Source organism: Xiphophorus maculatus, chromosome 4 (assembly GCF_002775205.1).
Source record: "Xiphophorus maculatus strain JP 163 A chromosome 4, X_maculatus-5.0-male, whole genome shotgun sequence".
NCBI lineage: Eukaryota > Metazoa > Chordata > Actinopteri > Cyprinodontiformes > Poeciliidae > Xiphophorus > Xiphophorus maculatus.
In genome coordinates, this window is record NC_036446.1 from 9,025,595 (window position 1) to 9,049,130 (window position 23,536).

The 23,536-nt window shown below is 37.8% G+C and overlaps 1 protein-coding gene across 1 annotated transcript in view; it reads left to right on the forward strand.

Moving 5' to 3' along the window:
- kiaa0355 (KIAA0355 ortholog) overlaps window positions 1-23,536 on the forward strand; it is a 34,192-nt gene that overhangs the window by 1,473 nt on the left and 9,183 nt on the right. The window contains exons 2-6 of the mRNA XM_023332098.1: window positions 9,998-11,374; window positions 20,694-20,906; window positions 21,561-21,701; window positions 22,376-22,471; window positions 22,576-22,737. Of these exons, the coding sequence (XP_023187866.1) occupies window positions 10,886-11,374; window positions 20,694-20,906; window positions 21,561-21,701; window positions 22,376-22,471; window positions 22,576-22,737 (1,101 nt within the window). The 5' untranslated portion in view covers window positions 9,998-10,885. The remainder of the gene's footprint in view (window positions 1-9,997; window positions 11,375-20,693; window positions 20,907-21,560; window positions 21,702-22,375; window positions 22,472-22,575; window positions 22,738-23,536) is intronic.

A 23,536-nucleotide genomic window follows, 5' to 3' on the forward strand; every position in this document is an offset into this window, starting at 1 on the left:
TGCAAATAGTGTTAGTTCTGCATTTGAAGCAGTTGCATATGCGGATGAAATTATTTGTGGAGTTGTAGAATCTATTTTAGTTTTTCTTCACACCATGTGGGGTGTGGTTGAAGTGGAGTTATTGAAAATCCACCGGTTGTTACAGACTATGCATGGGCCAGTATCAAAGTATTCCAAGGTTTCAAAACTTAAAATTTTCTGTGGAACATTTTCTATGGCATAATAAAGTGCATTTAATGAGATGCCAAACTGACAGAAGTTTTCTCTCCAACTGTGTGGACTTTCTGATTAGTTGGCTGAAAAAATGAGAAAGTTTGTTGTTTTAAAATATTTACAGTTGCAAAATAACACAGACCCCCACCCATCATGTCTTATTTTTAGGGTAAAAGCCTTGGTTAGTGGACTGATTAACCATTTGGAGATTAGAGCTACTGTTTTAGTAACTTGTGATGCAGTCAATAGGACTTGTAAACTGGGTTCATGTGACAATTTGGAGTTAAATAATCTTCTCTGTATGAGGTTAGATTTCTCACTTGCGGAATTGAAAATTAATTCTGATTTGTGTGATTTCACTTTATATCTTATGTACTACTTAACTAACAAATGATTGCCACCATCACCATTTTGTTTTTATGAAACTAATTTTCTTTGTACTTTTGGGTTTTTAGTAAGTTTTTTTTCTTAGTTTTCACTCTAGTTTTGTATTTGCACTTTAAACATTGCATAATAGTTTGTTTTTGTATAACAAAAAGTCTACCAAAGTTGTACATGTATTTCTAGTAAAGTCTCTAAATGTTAAATGTTGGTTTTTGTACTTCTTGCCCTTTGAAGAGCAGAACTGAAAAAAGTGTAATATTCTGAGCAATAAGCTTATTAATTTCAAAACTGCTAAATTTAGAAAATATTTATTTGTTGTATCCAAGCTTTTGTATCAGTTAAAATAAACAAATGTCATTGATAACATTATCCTAAGCATAAACATGCTTGTTGTAGAAAGAGTAATTGTCGCTTTTCTGCTTTAAATTAAAACAGCTATGTCCAGTTAACACATTTTTTATTTTAAACATTTGTTTCAATACAGTAAATTTTCTTTTTGAGGTAATTATAACACAAGAATCTTGTTTAAGCCAACACCTTAAATCTAGACCTAGGAGCTTTCTTGTGATTATACTGGTTGCAGATTTTTCTTTTTTAGTTGTTTTAAGGAAATGTTGGTTATTTCAAGCAGCTATGATTTTCTAACAGATATTGAAGAATTGATTTAGTTAACATTTTTATAATTGAAAGAATATATTCATGCATGGAGAGAATAACGGCACACAGAAAGGTCCTGGCAGGGATCTGATTCCTGGACTTTCTTGCTGTAATTCGCCAGTGCTAACTGTGCCACCATGCAGATACTCCAGCTTCCTCCCACTGTCAAAAAGTAAATGACTGTGAGGTTGCCTGGTCAGTCTAAGGCCTGTTATAACGTTTCTGCTTTTAGACTAAATTTAGTTTAATACTATATTAACCGTATCAGTTGTAGTTTTAATTGATGCCAAAAGGAAACACCTAGATTTAGCATGAGATAAAACTGTTAAAGATGGAGGCATTTCCTTGTTTTTGTTGGGTTTGGAAAGCTGGTGCACCTCCATAAAAGCCACGAGCGTACTGCTTGTGTTGACATCTGGCTTAGTTGTGTCGTCATGGAAGTTCGTGCTTGGCTCTGTAAAATTCCTGTCTCTGCTTAAGCTCAGTGTGTTTGGTGGCACAGTCATCTGAAAGGTTAGGCCAGCGTTAGCTATTGGAGTGCTGCTCAGCCTCATGTTTTTCCACCAGCATGTGATACGACTGGAAGTGACACTTTTCCTCAGTCTTATATTCAATCCGGATGCATGTGTGAGGAAGTCAACATAGAGTCACAAGATTACTGTTTGCGCTTGCCTCGGGTGGAGTTCCAGGGATGCTTCCTTAAACAAAGGAGCTTTCTAGTGTCATTGTTTGTGCACGGTTTAAGATTATACAGGTGACTTCTGCAGTGGGAGATGGAGTGGAGACGGGGGTTAAATCAGGTTATGTTGGTATTTTGAATTCCTTAGCAGTACTAAATCAAGTGTTCCAGATTTGGTTTCCTAACTTTTGCCAATCTTTTTACCAACAGAAAATTACTTCTTCCAGAAAACACTGTTTTAAAGGAAGCATTGTTTTATTAAGACGTCTCAGAAAATTTGAATATTGTGAAAAAGTTAAATACAGGAAACAGATGGTGTTACACCCTAATCAGGTAGCTAACTCCAGACATTTGCAAAGGTTTCCTGAGCCTCTAAATTGTCTCTCAGTCTGGGTCAGTAGGCTACACAACCATGGGGAAGACTGCTGATTAAGCAAATGTCCAGAAAATGGCCAATGCTACCTTCCACAAGGAGGGTAAGCCACAAAAAGTAATTGTTAAAAAAGCTGGTTGTTCAAAGAACATAAAAAGTTGATGGAAGAAAGTGTTGCAGGAATAGGAAAATTCAAGAATTTGGGGGAGCTTCTAAGGCGTGGACTGAGGTTGGAGTCTGTACATCAAGAACCACGATGAACAGACGAATCCCACACATCGGCTACTAAGGAAAGAAAAGAATTCGACTATTGGTTAGTGGTCCGTATTACTCTTTTAGGATGAAAATAAAGTTATTAGGAAGTCTTGAGAAAAAGTTCTTCCATGTTGCCTGTAGTTCAGTGTGAAATATCCACAGTCCGTGATGGTTTAGGGTGCCATGTCATCTGCTGTTGTTGATGACGTGATGATGTGTTTTTCTTAAAGTCCACAGTCACAGCAGACATCTACCAGGAAATATTACAGCACTTAATACTTCCTTCTGCTACAAGCTTTATGGATATGATTTCATTTTCTAGCAGGACTTTGCACCTGCCCACACAGTCAAAGGAACCAAAAGCTGGTTCAATGGCCATGGTGTTGTTGACTGTGATTCATTGGACAGTGAACTGGCCTGATCTGTCAAGAGGAAGATGAGACACGAGAACCAACGATGCAGATGATCCGAAGGTTGCTATCAAAGCAACCTGGGCGTCAATTACACCGAACCACAGACTGATCACCTCCATGTCACGTTGCATTGATACACTAATTCATGCAAAAGGAGCCTCAACCAAGTATTGAGTGCATAGAAATAAACATGCTATTCAGAAGCAGGAGGTCTGGAGTTTGACTGTGCTACTCTAGCATACAAATATGGTTTATTTTAAACCCTTCTATTGTAGCTTTGGCTGTATGTTTAGGATCTAAAGGGGCTTTAGTTCCACCTTAAACTGTAATTTGAAAGTTGGTATGGGGGTGAAGGTGTGTTCAGGGTGATGTGGAGTGTTGTCTTTCTCTGTGTTGTGCCCCATAAATGGTTGGAATCATAAAAGCTGACCTGTGGAGTGCATGACTGAAGGTTGTCAAACCTGAGCCATAGCTCTCTGCAGTCCCTCCATGGGCCTTTTGGCTGCAGCTTTGGTTAATGCTCTCTATACCTCCCTACTCCTTCACATAACGAGCATTTTCCAAGGCATAAAGAAGACACTAGTCCACACAGTGAAGCAGCAAGAGGGTTTAAGATAAGGCGGTGGGGGGGTGAAGGCTTGTGGCCTGGGAAATCTCCCTCTCATCTCCTGGGAGACCGATTCAGTGTTAGCTTGTGGTCGGCTATTTGCCCCGCAGTCAAATGTTCTCTGAGAAATGCGTGACTGCTCGTGCATCGGAGATGACCGAATACTGCAGAACAAAAATCAGGGCTGCTCTCAGAGAATGTGATGCTTATCTTTATTAACCCCTGCAGTAAACACTGCGGCGTTTATGCTTTTTCTTGAGCATATTTGAGTTCGGGCTCAGCAAAAGTCAATGGAGCTTATAAATTCCTTAGTCTTTAGTGATTCACTAGGCTTTTAAGAAAGTGTAAGAATACATCAGCAGTCTAGTTTTGTGCTGGTTAAAAATATAGCTCCCTGGTGGCTGGAATGCAACACGAATTGTAACTCCAGAATATAGCCTGCTCGATATAGGCTAAGGGAAGCATTTTCATCCCCATAGGCTACCACCAGACTTTCATGAATGGATTTGACGTCAGAGCCTTTCATCACAGCTCTCACTTGTTGAAATCCACTGGTTGAGCATGCTAAGCACACTCTATTGTACACCGCTATTTAGAGAGGATATCAGAGATTATTCTGTTTGCTCACTGGTGAATGCTGAAAGACATTTATGCTTTATTCAAATATTCAGCTTGATTCAAATCTGATGAGACGTTATCAGGTGGTTTCCCTTTGTGCCCCTGTCAATTGTACTACGTACTATTCCTTGCTAGTCTATTGTTATTTACTAAATAAAAGCTGAATATGTTCAACAGATAGACTTGTTTTAGTATGTGCATTGGTCTTTTGCAGCACTACAAACAGTTTCACTCTTGATTTTGTCTGTAGTTTACCAAAAAAAAAAAAAAAGAAGGTTGAGCTTCATTAAAAGCAAGTGGAACGGGTTTGGGATCAGAGAGCTTCAAGAAATATATTTTTAGTTCCAAACTGCAAGACAAATATCAGATAAAAGCAGAATTTGTTGTTTGAGTAAAACCAAATCTGGACAAGAAGCGTCGAAACCAAAATCCAGAATAAACACAACGCTGACTACAAAAAAATCAATTCTTGTTTAATATTTTATAGCAGCCAAAGCCTTTTCCTTCTTGTCTTCTCACAAAGTTGTGCAGCTGCATGTACAAGTCTGTTTTTTTTTTTTCTATGTGCTGGTATGAGGAGACTGGACCTGCCACAATACACTCCTTGTGTTTTGTGGGCAAGAAGGAGCCTGGCTCCACTCCTGTCACACAGTTGCTCACGGCACTTGTCCTGTCATTTGGACTGACCCCCTTGACCTGTCTGCTGATTGTCAGACTTTACTGTGACCTTTTTTGTGCTCCGAATTCCTTCAGTAAAGCTTCTCTTGCCAAATATCCCCATCTTTCTGCCTTTTCTTTCCAAACCTAGTTACTACATTGATGCATATTTGTTCTGATGTTGATACTTTGCAGCAAGGTTTCACACTTAATGTTTCTTCTTCACTGCTTTTTTGTGTTTGTTTGAATCCACATGAAGAGGCTTCTGGGGAATTGCATTCCTTTGCTTCATTGACAACAGATGTAGAGGAGAACTTTTTTTTTTTTTTTTTTACTTTGAACTGAACCTATTGCAGCATCTAAAAACAGTGCAGTGTGGATTCTATGGCAGCTGTTTTGCCCGTGAAGGCCAAAATAGACTTCATGAGAGAGCTAATGTTGGGCCTGTGGTTAAATCATCTGAGGGCTTGTGTTTGCCTCACAGTGGCAGATGGATAAGAAGCTGTCAGCATTTGTAACAGCTGCCCCATCTCCACCTATGAGGCCACCTTCTTGTGACTTAACAGCCGTACATAAGCTTGGAGCTGAGGAGCATTTCTAGTCCTGGAAAAACTAGGTTAACAGGTCTCTGATGTCTTTAGGGGTCTCGATGAGTCATACCTGACAAGCAACTCTTAATAAGCAACTCGGCACCGTTTTTAAACCTCATTTAAAACAACAGGGTTTTAAAACCTACATTTCAACAAACAAGGGGTGCAGAAATTTAAGAACTATTGTGATACAATTTCATGGTGTTTAATAATCTGACAGGTTGCAGCTGACAAATTGATCTTTTACAGTTACGTTACAATATTTAACATATTTGGCTACTGTCCAGATTTAGACTCCTTGACTTTAGTTTTGTGCTGATTTCTATCCTTCACTAATGGAAACAATATTAGCGACTTCCGTCTTCATTAAATGGGAGAAAATTTTGACTCATCTTTAATATTAAGGACACAATGACTGATTGTATTAGATGGCACTTAAGCCTGTTGCAATTAATCAATTAAAATTACAATGAGCTCAACTTCCATTGTGATTATTCATATCTTTGGAGATCAATTTTGTTTGCTGAGGCATTATAATCCATCTTACTTATGGTTTCGGTTGTGTGTGCTTTTTATTTGCATTATGTCATTATCAATATGTTACTTGAAGATGGTCTCAAAACAACAATTTAACTTCTAGGGATATTTGTTGTCATAACAGGCCTAGAGATACTGAAATCAGTGTCTCCGTTCTCAGCATACGTACTAAAAGAGATGATGTAGTTCTCCGTGATCTGATCATCCCTGAGGAGCCCCTGATCATTGTTTGCTCAGATTTATAATCATTAGATAATAGAAAGTAGTCCCAATCGATGAGGAGAAAATTTGCAAATCATTTCTGATGAGTTAATTAGTGCACATCTAATTTTATCAGTTTTTTGTCAGGCAGTCTTGGTTAGGACCAAGCCTTTCGGTGCCCTCAGACATTTTTGAAGCTTGTTGCTAGACTTGCACTACTTTAAGCAGACACCTATATGTTTAAGCAGGAGGAAATCATTCTTGGTACAGGGTTTACTACATATTTATATCCATATCCAGTGTCACTCTATGCTTGACGTTTTTGTTGGTGGCGACAGGGAGCTGGCTGAAGGAAACCTAAGCCCCCTTCCTGTTGAAGTTGAGCAGCTGACATGTACGTTGGTGAGTGGGGGAAATAGTGCTAACATTAGCCCCAAGCAAGTCCAGTTCAAGGAGGGATGTTGAAGTGGGCTGGCAATGCTCCAGCGCATCCACAGAGACGCTGCCATCACACGTGTTTGTTTGGGTGTGAGCTCTGCAACAGGAGGCTGGCAGACAGCAGAGCAATTCTGAGAAGCCAAGAGGCTTCATTAATATTGATACCATGTCTTCTTGTTAAGGGATAACCTCTGCTAACGAGGTTTTGTATTAATGCTGGAAATGTAGACCACTGACACTCTCTAATAAGGTTACCTACAGGAAGTGTAGAGTTCCCTTCACAACAGAAATCTTGCTGTGTTCAAGCTTAATGGACTGTGGCTTAGATTGTTAAAGCTGTGAACCATGTAATAAAACTGGGTGTGTATTTTTATTTTTTTTTAAGATTAGCTAACATTGTTAGCTGAAGATTGTTTGCCACATGTTAGAGTGGTTTGTGTGTCTGTGACCATGAAGGGGCTAGAACTCTGAACATTTCATGATTTGTTTTCCCCTTTTGAACAAACATGTGTCCCAGGGTTACCTGCTTTGATTGATCTTCAACAATGGCTCAGGTGACAGGTGCTTTAACAGCCTTTCAAATTTATGAGTTGTTGTTGTTGGGAATTGTTTTATTTATATTTTCTTACCAAGTGTGTTGTGTGTTATCTCTCTGTGTTTGATGGCTTGAATTTTTTTATTTTTCATTGTAAGATTATCCTCTCATGGTGGAGGTGACACTACTGTATCGTCAAAACCATTTGTTAGATTAAACCAATCATATAAATGTACGTTAATGTTTGACAACAGGAATAACTTATCTTTTATTTATTATTTGCTTGATATTATTTTTTATCTGGGGAATGTGTAAAATATAGAGTTCATTGCTCTTGGCTCTCTCTGCTCTGGTTTACTGTTTACCTTGCGAAGGCTAATATCCTATTAACTATGTCAACCAGCAGGCATTGTGGGGCACCTTGCAGATTCTGGCTGTGCCTGTAATCCTAGGGATTAAGAGGCCTGCAGTCTTGCACCAGATAGCTGCCCTGAGTCTCAGAATAAACTTCTTAGTAATTGTACCTAAATTGCTAATCCTTTAAGTTGAATTGTCAACCACCTTAATAATTGCTCATTAATTTTTTTTTTTTTTGTGGGCTCTAGTGTCCCTTATATGTTAGTAGGCTGACAGGAAACAGGGAAGGAGAGGGGGGAAGACATGCGGCAAATGTCGTCGGGTCTGGGAATCGAACCCGCGACGGCCGCGTCGAGGGCTCAAGGCCTCCAAATACGGGTCGCGCTAACCGCTACGCCACCACGGCACGCCCTGCTCATTAATTTTTGTCAATGTCCTGGCAGGAAAATAAAAATCCAGATTTTGCAGCTACTGCAATCAGTTTTAAGTGTTTATTATGTAGATATGTTGGTTTTAATTATGTGAATGTTTTAAATCTTTTAGCTGTTTGTTTGTTTTATCTATAGAGTATCTTTCAGCTTTATCAAAGCTGAAAGATACTTCCAGTAGAAATCTGGTGGTAATGTTCTCAGTTTTTTTTAAAAATAGTCAGAATTTTCTTCTGACACCTTGGTATGCCTTTACAGTATTATCCATCACACACTCCTGTCCTTGTTTGGATCATCAGTTTAAAGATGTCTAGTTTTAATAAATAATTTTAGGATATAATGAAAAGGATATTGCTGTAGTACAGCTGCAACATAGTTATATTGGAAAAGGTCCTCTGAATACATGAAAAAACATTGTAACCTGAAGCATTGCATTCATTTGATATCTGATCTACGTTTTGTCAAAATATATAATGGCACTAATGTGACCTGTTGGATCAGCACATCCTGTGTATTTGGATAATGAATCACAGGCAGACCAAAACAACAATAACATCAGGGTTAATTGTGTCTGTAACTGAGGTATCCGGAAAGGAACTTTCAAAAATAATAATTGGGATGCAAAGCAACACTTACGCAGTGTTACAATAAAAAACATGTTGTCCCGTCCATTCAAAAGGTCAGTGGTTTCCCTCGGCGCTGGTCCCAGACAGATAAGGGTGGCCTGATTTTTTTATTTTTTTTGCCTTAGCCCCTGTTTGTAAAAGGAAGTTAGGTTTAGAGGTCAGGAGCATTCTGGTGGAGATGTGTAATGGAAGCTGTTGCGCATGTGGGACGACCACACAGCTGCTTAGCTCACAGTAACGACACATTGGATGGTGTTATCAAATTGGGGTGGTGTTCTCTTTACGCACGTTGCTTTTTCTAACTTGTACCCAAACATGGGAGCTCCAAGCATGGCGTCTGAAGATAATGGTCTGTTTTCCACTGAGTGAGAAGCCCTGGTGTTCGGTGACTGGATGGTTTGCAGTTCCATTAACTAATATTTTAGTATGACTAAGAGTGAAATATCTGCACTATAGAGAAAAAGAACAGCATTGAAAAAAGCTTTTGGTTAAGAAAATCTTTCATCACTCATACAAACCTCAAATTTGCTACAAGTAGTTTTTTTGTTGTTAGATTTGAGTTGCATTTCTTTAAAAAAGGATGGAGATTAAACTCCCTTTGGTATAGACAGTATAAAGTAGTATATTTCTAATCAAGTGAAGAGGTCAGAGTGAGATGGATGAGTGAGAATGGGAGTATTGTGACTCCCACTATGTAAAACTCAAAGACCCCACAGTGATTTCCAACAATGGTGTCTTGCAGGAATGTCTCTGCAGCTGCTTTCTGCTAAATTAGACAGTGCTTGAAAGTTTTTTTTTTCTTGCAGAGATGCAAAAAGATGTTAGTAATCGTCTAGAAATGCACAACATTAAAACCACAGCTGTAATAAGATATTACTGCAGCGCTCAGAGAATTAGGACTTAATCCGTTCTGCTGTATACCTCATTGTTTATTAAAGCAAAACTATAGAATTTACATTATATTGCAGTAGATTCGAATTATTTGTTGTGGTTCTCTATAGAAAGTTGTTATATTGTGAATTTAGATATAAAATGTTGAATGATTGGTGGCCAACAATGTGATGAAATATGAGAAGTGTGTTTTGTCTTACAGCAAAAAAAGGGAACAAAACTCTTGCAAAATAGATGAAAATGGATGACTGTATTGTCATTGAAATAAAGAGTTTCCATCCATGTCAGACATTTATCTCAGTTCTGTTTTTCTAAAAGTATTTTTTCATACAAGCTGTCCATAAATCATATTTACAAGTGTGTTTTCTGACTCATAATTGTGATTACATAATTAATATTTCTTATTACTTTGAAAATGACCTTTCGAGTGTATGAGGTTTTTTTAATGCACCAGTGAAGCAGATGAGATGAAGCTCATCCTTCCTCTCTGACTTGATGCTAACCCTATCTTTTGTTGCTCTGCCTTTTCCTCCCTCAGGAGATGACCTAGAGGCCTTACAGATACATTTGTGCTTTCATCGCTCTAATCTGCATCCGCAGAAAACGGCAAGATCTGGAAGCACACTTGTTTCCTCCGTGGGTAATATCTACCTCAGCCAGCAGACGGGGAACACACCGGGACGCTTCTGGGAGACTTCAGACAGGCAGACAGAGCCAACAGCTGGCCGCACGCTCACTGCCTGCAGCGTCCTGCTTCGTGAAAAGGATTTGAGACGGACTGGATCTGTCTGCCTTTTTGCTTCCCACTAAAAACAAAACAGTCACATCTTCTGACTCCAGAATTTATTCGCTTTTTTAAGAATTGTCATTTTCCCCTTTGTGCTGTTGACCAGTGTGTCTTTTTCCATGAATGCATTTTTTGCTTTCGGCTTTTAAACGAGTTTTCTACTTTTACTAGTGTAAAGCTGGTATAAGATTATATATGTAAATACATATGTGAATGTTGTATACTGTATTAGAAATATTTTTCCCATTCTGAAGGAAAGTTAATGCACTTTAAAACTCTGCTGTGATACCTTTCCTTCTCTATTATGATAGTTGTTTTTTTTAAGCTGGAAACCGAGAGGCTGGGGTGTGTCTTGTTCTCTAAGCTAGGCATGAAGAATCTGCAGCAGGGCTGCATGTAAACATTTTACTCAGCCTGTTGGCTTTCAATCACACTTTTTTATTTTATTTTTTTTTATTGCCACTTTACAAGGCACACTGAGATGAACCTCTGGCAGGTGGAATTCTTGAGCTGTCTTTCGACTTAACTTGACCAGTTGAAGGACTCTTGGACTCAGTGTTTTTGTGAGACTGGCCCAGACTGCTTTCTGTGGAAAACAGACGACGAAAGACAGGAGCTTCCGGTGCTGTTGCACCACCTATGTATTGTTGTAGTGCACAGGAAAGTAAAATGGACTACAAGCGTCGCTTTTTGCTTGGCGGGTCCAAGCAGAAAGTGCAGCAGCACCAGCAGTACCAGATGCCTGAGCTGAGCCGGACCCTGAGCGCCTCTCTGACTTCTTCACCCATGGGCACTGGGGTGGGCATTCCTGGCAGCTGCCACCCACCTGGCTCTGGCACCACGACCGCTGTTGCCGACATCCAGCAAGGCATCTCCAAATATCTGGATGCTCTCAACGTGTTCTGCAGGGCCAGCGCCTTCCTTACAGACCTGTTCAGCAGTGTGTTCAGGAACTCTCACTATTCCAAAGCAGCTATGCAACTGAAGGACGTGCAGGAACACGTCATGGAGGCGGCCAGCAGGCTGACTGCAGCAATAAAGCCTGAGATTGCCAAGATGCTGATGGAGCTGAGTGTCGGGGCCGCTAACTTTAAAGACCAGAACGACTTCAGCCTGCAGGATGTTGAGGTATGTGGGAATAGAGAATCAGAGCCTCAACACAACATTTTGTGCCATATTTTAATTTAATTTATTGATTTAAATGAGAGTGCAAATAAATGAACATAGTGAAATCCTTTAAACTTGTCAGACAGGTGGTTAGTATTACATTAAAAAATGTATTTAAAAAAACACATTAAACCCACACAGACTGAAGACAACAATGCCTAACAACACAATAGTGTTAAATACACAAAGGTTTAATGCTCAGATAAGATGTTTCTTTGTATGTAATTTATAATGAGCCTTTAAAGATAGAATATAAACACCCTTAAAGCCCCTTTGCCAGTCCTAAAAAAAACTAAAACAAACTCTAAAATGGGTGGAGAAAGTCCTTATAAAAGCTTATTTATATAGCAAACATATTTAAAATGAGTGAAATTTTTAAAAGTTTTTCCAAAATGTTCAAAAGGTGCTATGACAAAGACTTTTAAATAACAGCTTTTAAAGCTTTCTTGAACGGATTTTATGTTATTTTATGATTAAATTGATTTCAGAATGACCAACCGGTTATACAATAATCAACATGTGGAAAAGTATAGAATAAAGATGCAAGGCATCAGCATTACAATCTTATTGGGTGTAGAATTGAGGATGAAAAAGTTTGGCAGTCTGGAGCAACATGGGGACATTATGGTAAGAAAAGTGTCAGGAAAATTAATCAGTGGATATGATCATCACAATTCAGCAATACTGCCACAATAACATATTCTTGGTTATAGTACAGCAAAAGTATTAAGTAAAAGACCATCCTGTATGTGATTTAGAGTCTATGTAACAATCAAAGATGTGTCTTGGACAGTTTTTGTTATTAAAATCATTCTTTGGACATCAACATATCTGCAAATATTTGACAAATCCTTACTATAAAATGTGAACATAGCTGTTTCAAGAACGGAGTCTTGTGGGACTCTATAAGGCAATCAACAGAGAAATATATGATTTCTCCATAACAAGTGAATTTCTTTCTGTTTGACATATAAAATTCAATCCAAAGAATAGAATAGATTGTTCAGAAAATATAAAATATGTAGGCTTATATAAGAGAACACAGTGATTATATCTATTGCTTTTTGATGTTTCACAAACAATTATGCCAATTTGTGACTATTTTGAAACTGAAAAAAAGAGAACAGATTAGCACCATAAACATGATGTAACTCATTTATTTTTTATCTTCTAGATGTGGTGCAAAGATGCTTAGCCGCCCACTGTCATAAGGCTGGCTCTATGAATCAGTGTTTCCTGGCTCAAACCAGGTTCTCACGCCCAGTGTCAATATCTCTGAGGGTGAGGTGTGAAAAACAAGAGGGATGTGAGAACAGAAGCCACGTTTTGCCAACCTAAAGACTGCACCATATTTCTGCAGTCTTTCTTTTGATGATGTGCAGACTGTGAAATATTGTATGAGGGTTACTCAATAGGAGAATAAATAACTTGTTATAACTATTCTAGTAAAATTTAAAAACAGAGATTCAAATATGATACACATATGTTTGTTTGTTTTTTACAATTTCTAACAGTATCTGTAAAAGTGATCCAAGTATAGATATAGTTTTACATTTTACTCTCTAAGCAGGGGCTGCTCTCAAATTAGGAGGAAATTCTCCTGGAAACCCCTGCTTGCGCTTTTGTTCTAGATCTCGGTTATGTTCAACCCACTTAAAGCTCAGGTCACTGGGTTCATGAAGTCAGGTTGGACAACTTATGTTGACACTGTCAAGCCTTGAGCATGGGGTCATTATAGTTTACAACATCAGTCATAGAGGGGCCCCAGCAAAACATCTGGACCAAATGATTGAAAAGCTTAAAGAATTTACCAAGTTTCTTATGCTTCAAGAAGTCAAATTTGAAGTTAACTTCTTGCTACTAATCCTTTTTTTTTAGTAATGGTTTAAAAAAGTATTTTACATAGAACCTGTTTAATAAAGTCTGTCTATTTTTATGTGGGCACCACACCTACGCTGCGTCTGGAATAATTCTTGGGAAGGATTGCTGTCTGTTGGTTTATCCTATGCTTAATGGAGATTTTAAGGCATGCTGGCGACCTGCGAGACTCTACTCAGTCTTACAGATTAAACTGTTGTGATGGAAATAGAGACTCCAAGTTAAGTGGATTCGCAGGGTGACCCAAGTCCGGAAGCCAGGAGAGATTTTATTTTAAACTAAGACACCACTAAAAACAAGGAAAACTCTCCAAAAAACAAAATAGAATTCAATCTGAAGAATTTAATTCTTTGGATTGATGTATCTTAAGTTAAGGTACATAAATCCGGGCTGACTAACTTTACTTTCTATTTAAAACTCAAAAAACACCTGACTTTGATGAGGGCCATGAAATGTTTAAATAAGTATTGAAATTATTATATTTTTAGCACACTGTTCAAATTTGAACTGATTTGCACATTAAACGAATACATTAAAGTATTCGTCATATTTATTTCAAAGGGTATTTAAGTTATCATATAACTATTTAAGGATTTCTGTTTTAAATTGTGGTGCTTTTGGCTCTTTATGCGGCTACTGGCTGAGCCAAGGCTGTAGATCTGTAGTAATATTCCTCCATCTAGTCTGAAGAAGCCACAAAATGAGAACGGCACTAAGTCTGCATTACTAAAACAAAATAATACAGAACAAAATTATGAGGGATGTGTTGTAATTGTCTCCCTCATGATCAAGGATCTTTAAACAAAACTATGACTTAGCAACCAACGTGTGGGCAGCAGCAGCCAAGACCGGTGAGGGACTGCAGAACGTCTGTGGATGTGGCTGAGCCCAAAACAGGAAACACTTCTGCACCGCAGTCAGTTAATCTGACTCTCTGTGGTCGTGAATATGCACAGATAAATATTAGAGGAAGGCCAAGTCTGTGAAAGTTTAGACCGCATGACTTGGAACTTGCACTTGGTGTCTGGACCCTGGCATTAATGGGACATTTGTTTCAGCATAGATGGATGGCTCTGCTATTAGTTATAAAAACCTTTGTGGAAACCACTCTGTACATACAATAATATTATGCTAGTAAATGTAAACTTTTTTTAAACATGTAAACAAGAACAGTGGATGGAAAGGTAGTTGGCATTTTTGATATAGCTCCAAAGAAAGAAGCTTGTCACAATGAAATTACTGAACTCTGTGGTTTTGTGACGAGTCATTTTCAACCAACAGTCACCGTTCAGTCTTTCGTCCAGTTTTTTGTTTGATAATAGCACGTACATGTTGAATAAAGTAGTTTATACATCATCTGCTACTAACTTAATGCAGGATATAATGCAAGTTTGTGCGTTGCTCATTTATGGAATGTGGTCTGGTAGCTGGACAGACTGTGAGGTCGTCTAAACGAACCAAATAGATTGTTGAGTTTGGGGAGTTGTGGTATGTGAAGCTTTTCCCTCTTTCTTTCCTTCTTTTGCTCATGTCTCCTTTCTTTCTTCTCTTTTTTTGCCTCCTTCTATTCCATAAAAAGAATGTGGCTCTCTGGCAGCTCAGAGGAATACTGCTGCCAAATATGCATGAAAAGGTCCTTCTTTTTCGGGTCTGTTTGAGAAACTTGTAAGTTTAAAGCACAGAAATAAAACCAAAGGCAAACACAATCAGAGAGGCATTATGACATCTAAAAAACATTCACTCATCCCCATGGGCAGACATATTAGTCTACAGCTTCTGACATCTTTTTTCACAATGTTACTGCTTTCACCTTAAAGTGGTGTTCTTAATTTAAACATCAAATCTGTTTATAGAGAGAGACCCAGCAGGCTGTAATTTCCATTGACTAATACTGAAATTTTTCAGGAACACATTTACTGAGGAACACATTCATAAATAAGTTGCTGTGTGCAACATTTTATAAACTGAAACAGGCCTTTAAATAAGTGCAAACATACTTGGTACACAGATTGGTGCCGTAGCATTTCTGAGCTTACTTGTTTACCCCATTGTAAACCAGGAAAAATAGAAGATTTTTCTACTTTCTTCAGATTAAGTGGAAGCTGTTGGGTTTTACATTGCTGTTTTTTCCCATTGAAATACCAATGAATAGATTGGGAAGTTCAGAATCTTTCTAATTCTACAGTCATGGAGCTGCTGTTGCTGACTGCTTGTTCATTTAGAGCACAGTAAAAACAAAAAACTATCTTATGTTGTACTCTAAAGCCATTGTAACTTTTCTGTCAAATAGAAGCTATGTGACTTGAAAACCCGGATGACTTGATATCAAAAACCAGATAGAGGCTCTTTGAACAACCTTTAGGTACTCCAGGGTAGTTTTATTTAGGCACATAAATGATGAATCTACCTAATGAAGTCTTGATGAAATCTGCATATGTATAATAACTTTCTGTTATGACCATGAAACTGGAGCTCAACTTTTTTCACCCTATTTTTCATCTTCTTGGAGAATCGTAGATTAACGAGGGACATCTCGCATACGTCTTCACTCAGAATATACCCCAAGGTATTCATATTTTATACTGTATTTTATTTTATTCTGGAGTAACCTCACAACATTGGAACCTCAAAACATTGTCCTGAGCCGTATGCAACGAAATTTCGTTCTGTATACACCCTGTGCATGCAAAATGACAATAAAGTCAGTCTAAGTCTAAGGTTTCGGAAAATATTTGTCAGGTTTGACATCTATTAAAGACAAATTAAACAAACACAGAAAAGACAAGAGAGTTAGATTATTTTTGTCTCTCGAGGAGAACGGATAGAGATGTGTTTCCAGTCACAAATCTCCAACCGCTCTGAAAACACATTTGTCCGCTCCCCTCTTTTTATTACTTTCGGAGTCCCTATCACAGAGAACACTGCAACTCTTAAGGGATGGGGGCAAAACACTTCATCACTTAGTTGCAGTGCTAATGACAATTACTAACTAAGACACATGGTATCTTGCACTAGATTATTCTGTCCCAGACACAGGGTAAAGCAGAGCAAGTTGTACATCTTCGCGGCGACGGTTTTATAGCTATCTAGCAAGTCAAGGATGCAGAGGTTTCTGCTGAGCGATAACCCTGTTGAAAACGGTTGTCTCTGCTCTTCCTCAGAGAGGCCTTCTGAGAAAGGAATCAAAGCAATTCAACAACACAGAAACATTCTTTATGCTAAGATGAAACAAAACAAATAAGGGCATATAAGACGAGAACATTATAAAGGCACATGAAACAACAAATATTTGATAACATACAATTTACCTAACAATATTGCATACACTAAAGGAGCAAGTGTTTCATTTCGTCTGGTGTCTGAACAAATGTTCTTTTGTTTTAGTTGAAGATTTTCAGGCGTCCTGTTTTTGATAATCTTAGCACTTTTATTTGGATTAAAAGAAAAAAAAAAGGCTATCAGATTTAAAGTTTATTGTAACGTATAAAAGTTCTAAAAATGTGCTGAGGAAACAGAAACAAGGGTCCCAAAACAGAACCTTGAGGGACACCTTATTGTGATGGACTTGATCAAGACCTGCAGATAAGGATCTGTCTGATTGCATTGATAGTTTCTAATACACAGACCCAGTACCTCAGCCTATCAGATCAGAGCAGCAGTTAACAACGCTTTTCTAATCTCTGCAGTAAATAGTAATTTGAAGATGGGTCTAAAGCTGCTAACATGAAATAAGAGCCGAAAAGGCAACAAAAAGCACAGCAGGACTGTTTACATTGACCAACTAAGGTAGAGAGCCTTTTTATTTCCTCCCCCAACAAATCAGACGGCAGTCAAAACCCCCCAAGCAAACATCTGGTTATTATAAAACTTCCTATCAGCAATTTGGATCTCAGGAACATTACCCCCTTAAATTTGGTGTTCTGATAGTGCAGGTGTGCTCAGAAAATGGAAGTCTTAAAGTGTTGGATTTATGAGTGGCCTTGTTTGGTTGCAGTAGGGGCCAACAGCGGCTTGGCTCTGCTGCACTCCTTATTTCTCATATTTTCCATGACTGTAAGATACTGCACAGCCAATAACATGTGTTATCCATTATCTGTGCTGAGGCCATGTCCTCATTTTTTTTTCTACTTGCTCGGTTATTGTAGGCTTTCACACTAGTTTTTGATCTGAGAGTGTGTGTTTGTGTATTTTTATCCTATTTTTATCTTATTTAGGATATGTTGGACTGTCTCATTGTCTTGAGTATGTCCTCTGGTATATATATATATATATATATATATATATATATATATATATATATATATATACACACACACACACACAGTTCAGATTGATTTTCAACATTGTTGCTGTTTTTTTTTTAATTTAAGGATCCTTCTATGTTTTGGGCAATCCTGTAAAATCTAAATCAATCGCTGCCAACAGTTATTATCCTCAGAGGATAAAATATAGAATCTTTTCAGTTCATGATGTGATCAAGTGCCATCTTCTGGCCAAAGATATATATTTTTAACATTTTTAAATGCTAAAAGCATAGAAATTCATGCAAGTAAGCTTGTACATGTTTCAAAACATTATGTTGTTCTATGTTGGTATGCCTCACCATTTGTTACTTCAGATATTTTTTTTTGTTTTGTTTATGGCCTGACAATTTCCCGTAGAAATGATGGCTGATCAACCACTGAAATACTCTTGTTGGGATAAAGACAAAGCAAATGAGGCAGCGAATTCCACCGTCTGTAATGGATCCATAAGCGTGTTTTGTTACGATAACAATGAAACTTCCAACATGTGGAATTTTACGCCTCCCCTTATTTACACGGCACAGTGGTTCCCATGAAGTGTGGTGCTGAGGACCAAAAGTGGCTGTGTCCTGTTGTTTCTGCCCGCTGTCAGAACGCGACAGCATATTTCCGTCCTCACAACTCAGCAAATCTCTTGAGATATTTTCAGCAAGTACCTGAAAAAAGAAAACCCTGTGACCATGGTGGGCCCTGTGGTGTCCTGTTTCTCTCCCGCTAACCAGCAAACAAGGCAGAACTATTCTCTCCGCACACGAACGCGCAATTTGGGATTGGTAATAGCAGGATGATATAAAGCTAAAATTGAAAAAAGGAACTGTGAAGAGCACTGTGGGGAATTTTTAATGACACTGAAAAAGGCAGACAAGCTCAGTGAAAAACAACAGATCATCTTTCTTGCTTTAAAAATCTAAAAAAATATATTCTATTCTGATGATTTGTGTGTTTTGCAGCTCGTGGTTGATCTCAAAGTTAAGTACAAAGACAGTCTTTTTGTCCAGGAAACCTTTATTCTGAAAGCGTATGTTTTAACTTGACCACATGGTCATGGCCTCAGATTGAAGGGGCTTTCCCAAAACCTTTGCCCCAGAGAAAAACATCCTAATGTCTTGCAGAAGTATTCACTCTTCTCAGTTTGTCACTTTACATCCACAAACTTCAATGTCCTTATTTGGGATTTACTGTATACCTCAACAAAAATTATATATATCTCACAAAAATGATTGCGAACTGGACGGAAATGCATAGATGTTTTTTCATATTTGTTCAGTTCCAAATACAAAAATGTGGGGTTTCTTTTCTATTCAGCCCACCTGAGACAGTACTTGGTAGAGCTGTCTCTTCCAGCTTTTCATACTTGGATGCTAACATTTTTACTCACTCTTCTTTGCAAAATCCCTCAATCTGAGTCAAATTAGACGGGGAGTATCTTTGAACACCAGTTCATGCTTTATTTTCCAAGACTTTTTAAGTCAGAAAATAGTTCATTGTGAACTCTTTTGTTGTAGTTCTGGCTGATGCATTGTAGTTGATATGTTACAAGCTGTACTTTTGTCCCAGTCTTGATTTTATTATTTAATTTTTTTTTTGCTGCGCACACCAACAGCTTCCCTGACCCTGCTGATGAATATCATCCCTTACGTTTCCTATAAACATGATTTCTTATGGGTTTCTTCCAATGATGGCTTTCTTGTTGGAGCTCTTTTATAACTGTTAGATTTCTAAAGTGCAAAATTTGTAAATTTGCATCCCACCTGAACTCCCCCAGCTCCTCCAGATTTACCATACCTCATGATCCTGGTAGGTTTGCATTTTCATATGGTAGACTGAATAGTGTTTGAGATATTTAAAGCTTCTTGCTGCTTCAGACGAGTTAAACTTCTTTCTTCAAGTCCAAACTGCTGTTCCGTTATTGTCATGATGCTGTTTTTTCACCTGTAGTCTATGAAACCTCTTATATCTTCATATTTTTATTCAGACTAAAGCAAGCTGAATAAAAGTCCCCATAACACTCTTTAGTTTTTTGGTTGGAAAATATGTTGGAAATTTGTTTGTCTACCATAATATCTCAAACCTTTTGACAAGTTTGCGCTTGTACCGTGATAAATCGTAAAGACAAGAGGTATGAAAACTTTTGCCAGGCATTGTATGGTAAGACAGTAAAAAAGCATCACTATCTCCTAAATAAACTTGAACTGATTAGTTTGTAAAAGGACGACATGCTTCTGAATGATTCATAATCTTATCATTAAACAGATTAGCCACATGACAGTCTGCTGACAGTCATGTGGCTACAAATGTAGGCAAATGTGAGAGGTGATTCAGCAGTTTAATGGTGCCAAACTGTTGTAACACATGTTTCTAAATGTTACAAAAAGCAATGGGCTCACTATTGAGAATAAAAAACAGCTGTAGCCAAACTGTAAAACTAAAACTGTTATTTACAATTATTGTCATATTCCATGTGTTACTAAATGGTCGGAAATAAGACTGAGTTATTAATAGAATTACTTGTGATGTGTTAATTGTTGAAATAGTTGTGAATTAATTTAGAAATAGATTAGCTGGAGTGTACAGACTCCAAAACTATACAAAATATACATCTTGCATTTAAGAAAATTTCATTGTGTAAAATGTTCTACCAAAAACTCCTTGAATGGAATAGTTTTAGCTTCACTTGTTTTTTTTTTAAATTATTTAATTAGTTCATTAATTGGTTAATTAAAAAAATTAATCAGTAGATCAACCCTACACTGTATTGATGATCAGGCGTTGTTGCATTTTAGGCAATAAAATATTTATTTTGTAATTTAAAAACTGAGTTGAATTTGCATCTGTAAGCTTAAGTGGGTAAATGGAAAAATTTGCAGAATATGCCAATTTTTCTTATCTGTTTACTTGCCAGAATATCCAGTAGAATAATCAATTACCAAAGTAATCGTTAGTCGCAGGCCTGGTCTTTGGCTTCCCAACCATTCACTCTATTTAACAATTCTCCCAGTGATGTCCATGTTGTTGAATTTCAACAGCCCTGCCTGATTTTGTTAAATAGATTTTCCTGGTGATGTGCTGTAACAGAAATAGCTTCTGTGTCTGTCCAGGTGCTGGGTCGGTGCTTCGTCACAGTGATGCAGGTCCATTTCCAGTTTCTTTCACAAGCGTTGCAAAAGGTCCAGCCTGTGGCCCAGAACTGCCTGGCAGAGGCTCTTGCACAGGCTCAAGAGCGCTGCGTCAACTCCCGTTCCCAAAACTCCGACCTCGGGCCTCTAACGGAGCTGGAAGAAGCCTCTCGCTCATGGAAAGGTGCAGCTGAGGTATGCAGCCACTAGCCCCAGGAGTTTTTCCACGTCTGGACTGGGAAAAAAATATTGAGTTTGTCAGTGTGAAGTGAAAATTCAGCTTGTTATACATTCCTGATAAATGCTAACCTTGTGATTTCCAGCCACAATTTCCTATTTCCTATTTCCCGGGCTGCTGTGTGTGTGTGTGAACCTGTATTGCTTTGACTGCGCCCCTCTAATTCCAACCCGTGTAAGGGAGCCTGTTCTGTAAAAGGACCCAACTAATCCTCAGGCTAATCAGTCTATATGGCTCCCTTTTGGGTGTTGTATACAGAGAGGCAAAGAGGAGAGTAGTAGGTTGATTGATTTGTTAAACCCTGGCATGCAAAGTGCTGGCCCTAGAGGAAACAAGAGCTGCATATAGAGTGACAGTATATAAGCTAAAACTATTTTCTTTTTAAATTACTCTAAAAAAATATTCTGCCTGTTTTTTAATGTTGTATCTGACAAGATTTAAACACTGAACTGAAAATATTTTTTTCAGTTCAGTATAAATTGCTTTATTGTTATAAAGCAATTTATAGCAAAAAAAATATTTGATGATGTTCAAATTGACAATTAAACATACTTGAGCTCTTTTTTTTTTCTCTAGTGAGTTTGTTGAGTTGTTTGCTGTTATGTCTTCAGGTCACAGCGAGGCTGAGAGAACGGGGCCGGGATGGCTGCCTGGCTGGCCTCCAGGTTCAGCAGCTTTTCTGCTCCAACAACACCACCATCCCCGAACACCAGCTGAAGGAGCTCAACATGAAGATTGACAGCGCATTACAAGTATGCTTTCAACATGTTCATCAAACCTAGCCTTACTTTTTAAAACAGCTGTTGTTAAACTGGCACATCATCCAAAAGTTCATTTATTTCAGTAAGAATGTGAAAATTGTGTTGTATGGACCTTTACACACAGAGTAATGTATTCCAAATATTTTTTTTGTTTAAATGATTCTTAGCTTCAATTGGAAAAACAAAATTTTTCTTAGAGTTAATTTTGAGTTTCTGTGAAACTCAAAATTAAGTTTCACAGAAAATGCAAATATTGTACAAGAGTAGTAAGGAATTTTTTTTTAATTAATGGTAGCCTCTCAAGGCAGCAGTTATCCATCGTAGTTTTTTACTTTTTTGCACCACATTTTTTTACTTCTGCTTAACTTTCCATGAAGACGCTTGGTTATAGCACAGTTTGGAGTGGAGTATTTACTCCCAATGGGAGTAATGATTTTATGAAAAAATACTTTCATGTCTTATTTGTTGTAATATTCAAATCTTTTGATAAGTAACAGTCATAAATACACAGTGATATAACTCCCAAAGAAGAAATTAATCTGTACTTTAAATAGTATCACTTATTGAATTGAATTATGGAAAGAAATAATCTCATACGTTTTCTAAGTTATTTGCTAAAAGTATTGCTGTATTTACTCTGCTACTTGTGTTTCCTGTCCATACAGGCTTACAAAGCAGCTTTAGAAAGCCTGGGTCATAGTGAATATGCACTGAAGGCAGGTTTTCATTTCAACCCCAAAGCTGTGGAGGCAGCCTTACAGGTGGGTTCAGTCTTTGCAAACGTATAGTTAATAAAGTGTTTGAAGATATGGGTTCAGGTTTGAATGTGGAGTTCTGTTAACATGTTTGGGTTGTTTTTATGAAGGGCTGTTGCAGTGAGGCTGAGGCTCAGCAGGCAGGCAGGAGGCAGACCACCTCCCAGCCCATCCAGTGTGAACTTCCCACCATCCCTGTGCAGATTGGTTCTCACTTCCTTAAAGGGGTCTCCTTCAACGAATCAGCGGCAGAGAACCTCAAACTTAAAACGGTTGGTAAAATCTAAAATAGGAGTTTGACCTTTAAAAAGTGGGTTGTGCCTCTTTGTCACAGTCAACTATTTTTAGTCTTATGTGTCAATCTAGGTTTTAAGGAATGTTGTTTTCTGTGTTTAACAATGCACTTTCTATAGAGGTTCTCAAAGTTGTTACAACACATACCACCTCAGGAAAAAAAAAATCTTGGTGATAGTTGTGGCCAAAAACAAAGATTATTCACACTTTTGACAATGTATACGTTATTAAATACTAAAAACAGTACTATACAGCCTCCTTTTGTTTTCATGTAGACACAGTATTTTTTTCACTATAGAAAATTAAAAGTATTCCTGCTACAAAAATGATAGCTACAATGAAGCTAACGTTTCAAGTAATAATGCTTGTGTTTTTTTCTGCAGTGTCATAACAGCATTAGGCTGCTCCTTTAGTTCACACAATAACATATTTTCATCCAACAGAAATATTTCTAAACACTTCAGTTTTTCTTTAGAAGTTAGGGAATAATATACTGTCCTTCTTTCAGCCTGCTGACTGGAAGTGCACAGCAACAGAGTATTTTGAAACATCTCTATAAAGGCTAATGAACTGATTCCTATTAGGTTTTTACTAAGCCTCGTCACTGATAATATTAGTAAGTAGATCTCAAACTTGGAGCTGGAATATCATTGTTTAAATATAGTCATTCACATATCTAACTTTGGACTTCTGAAGTAAACACTGCAAGATGAACCTTTCATTCATATTTACCAAACAAATACCACTTTTTTTTTTAAAGTTCTGCTAAAAGCAGAC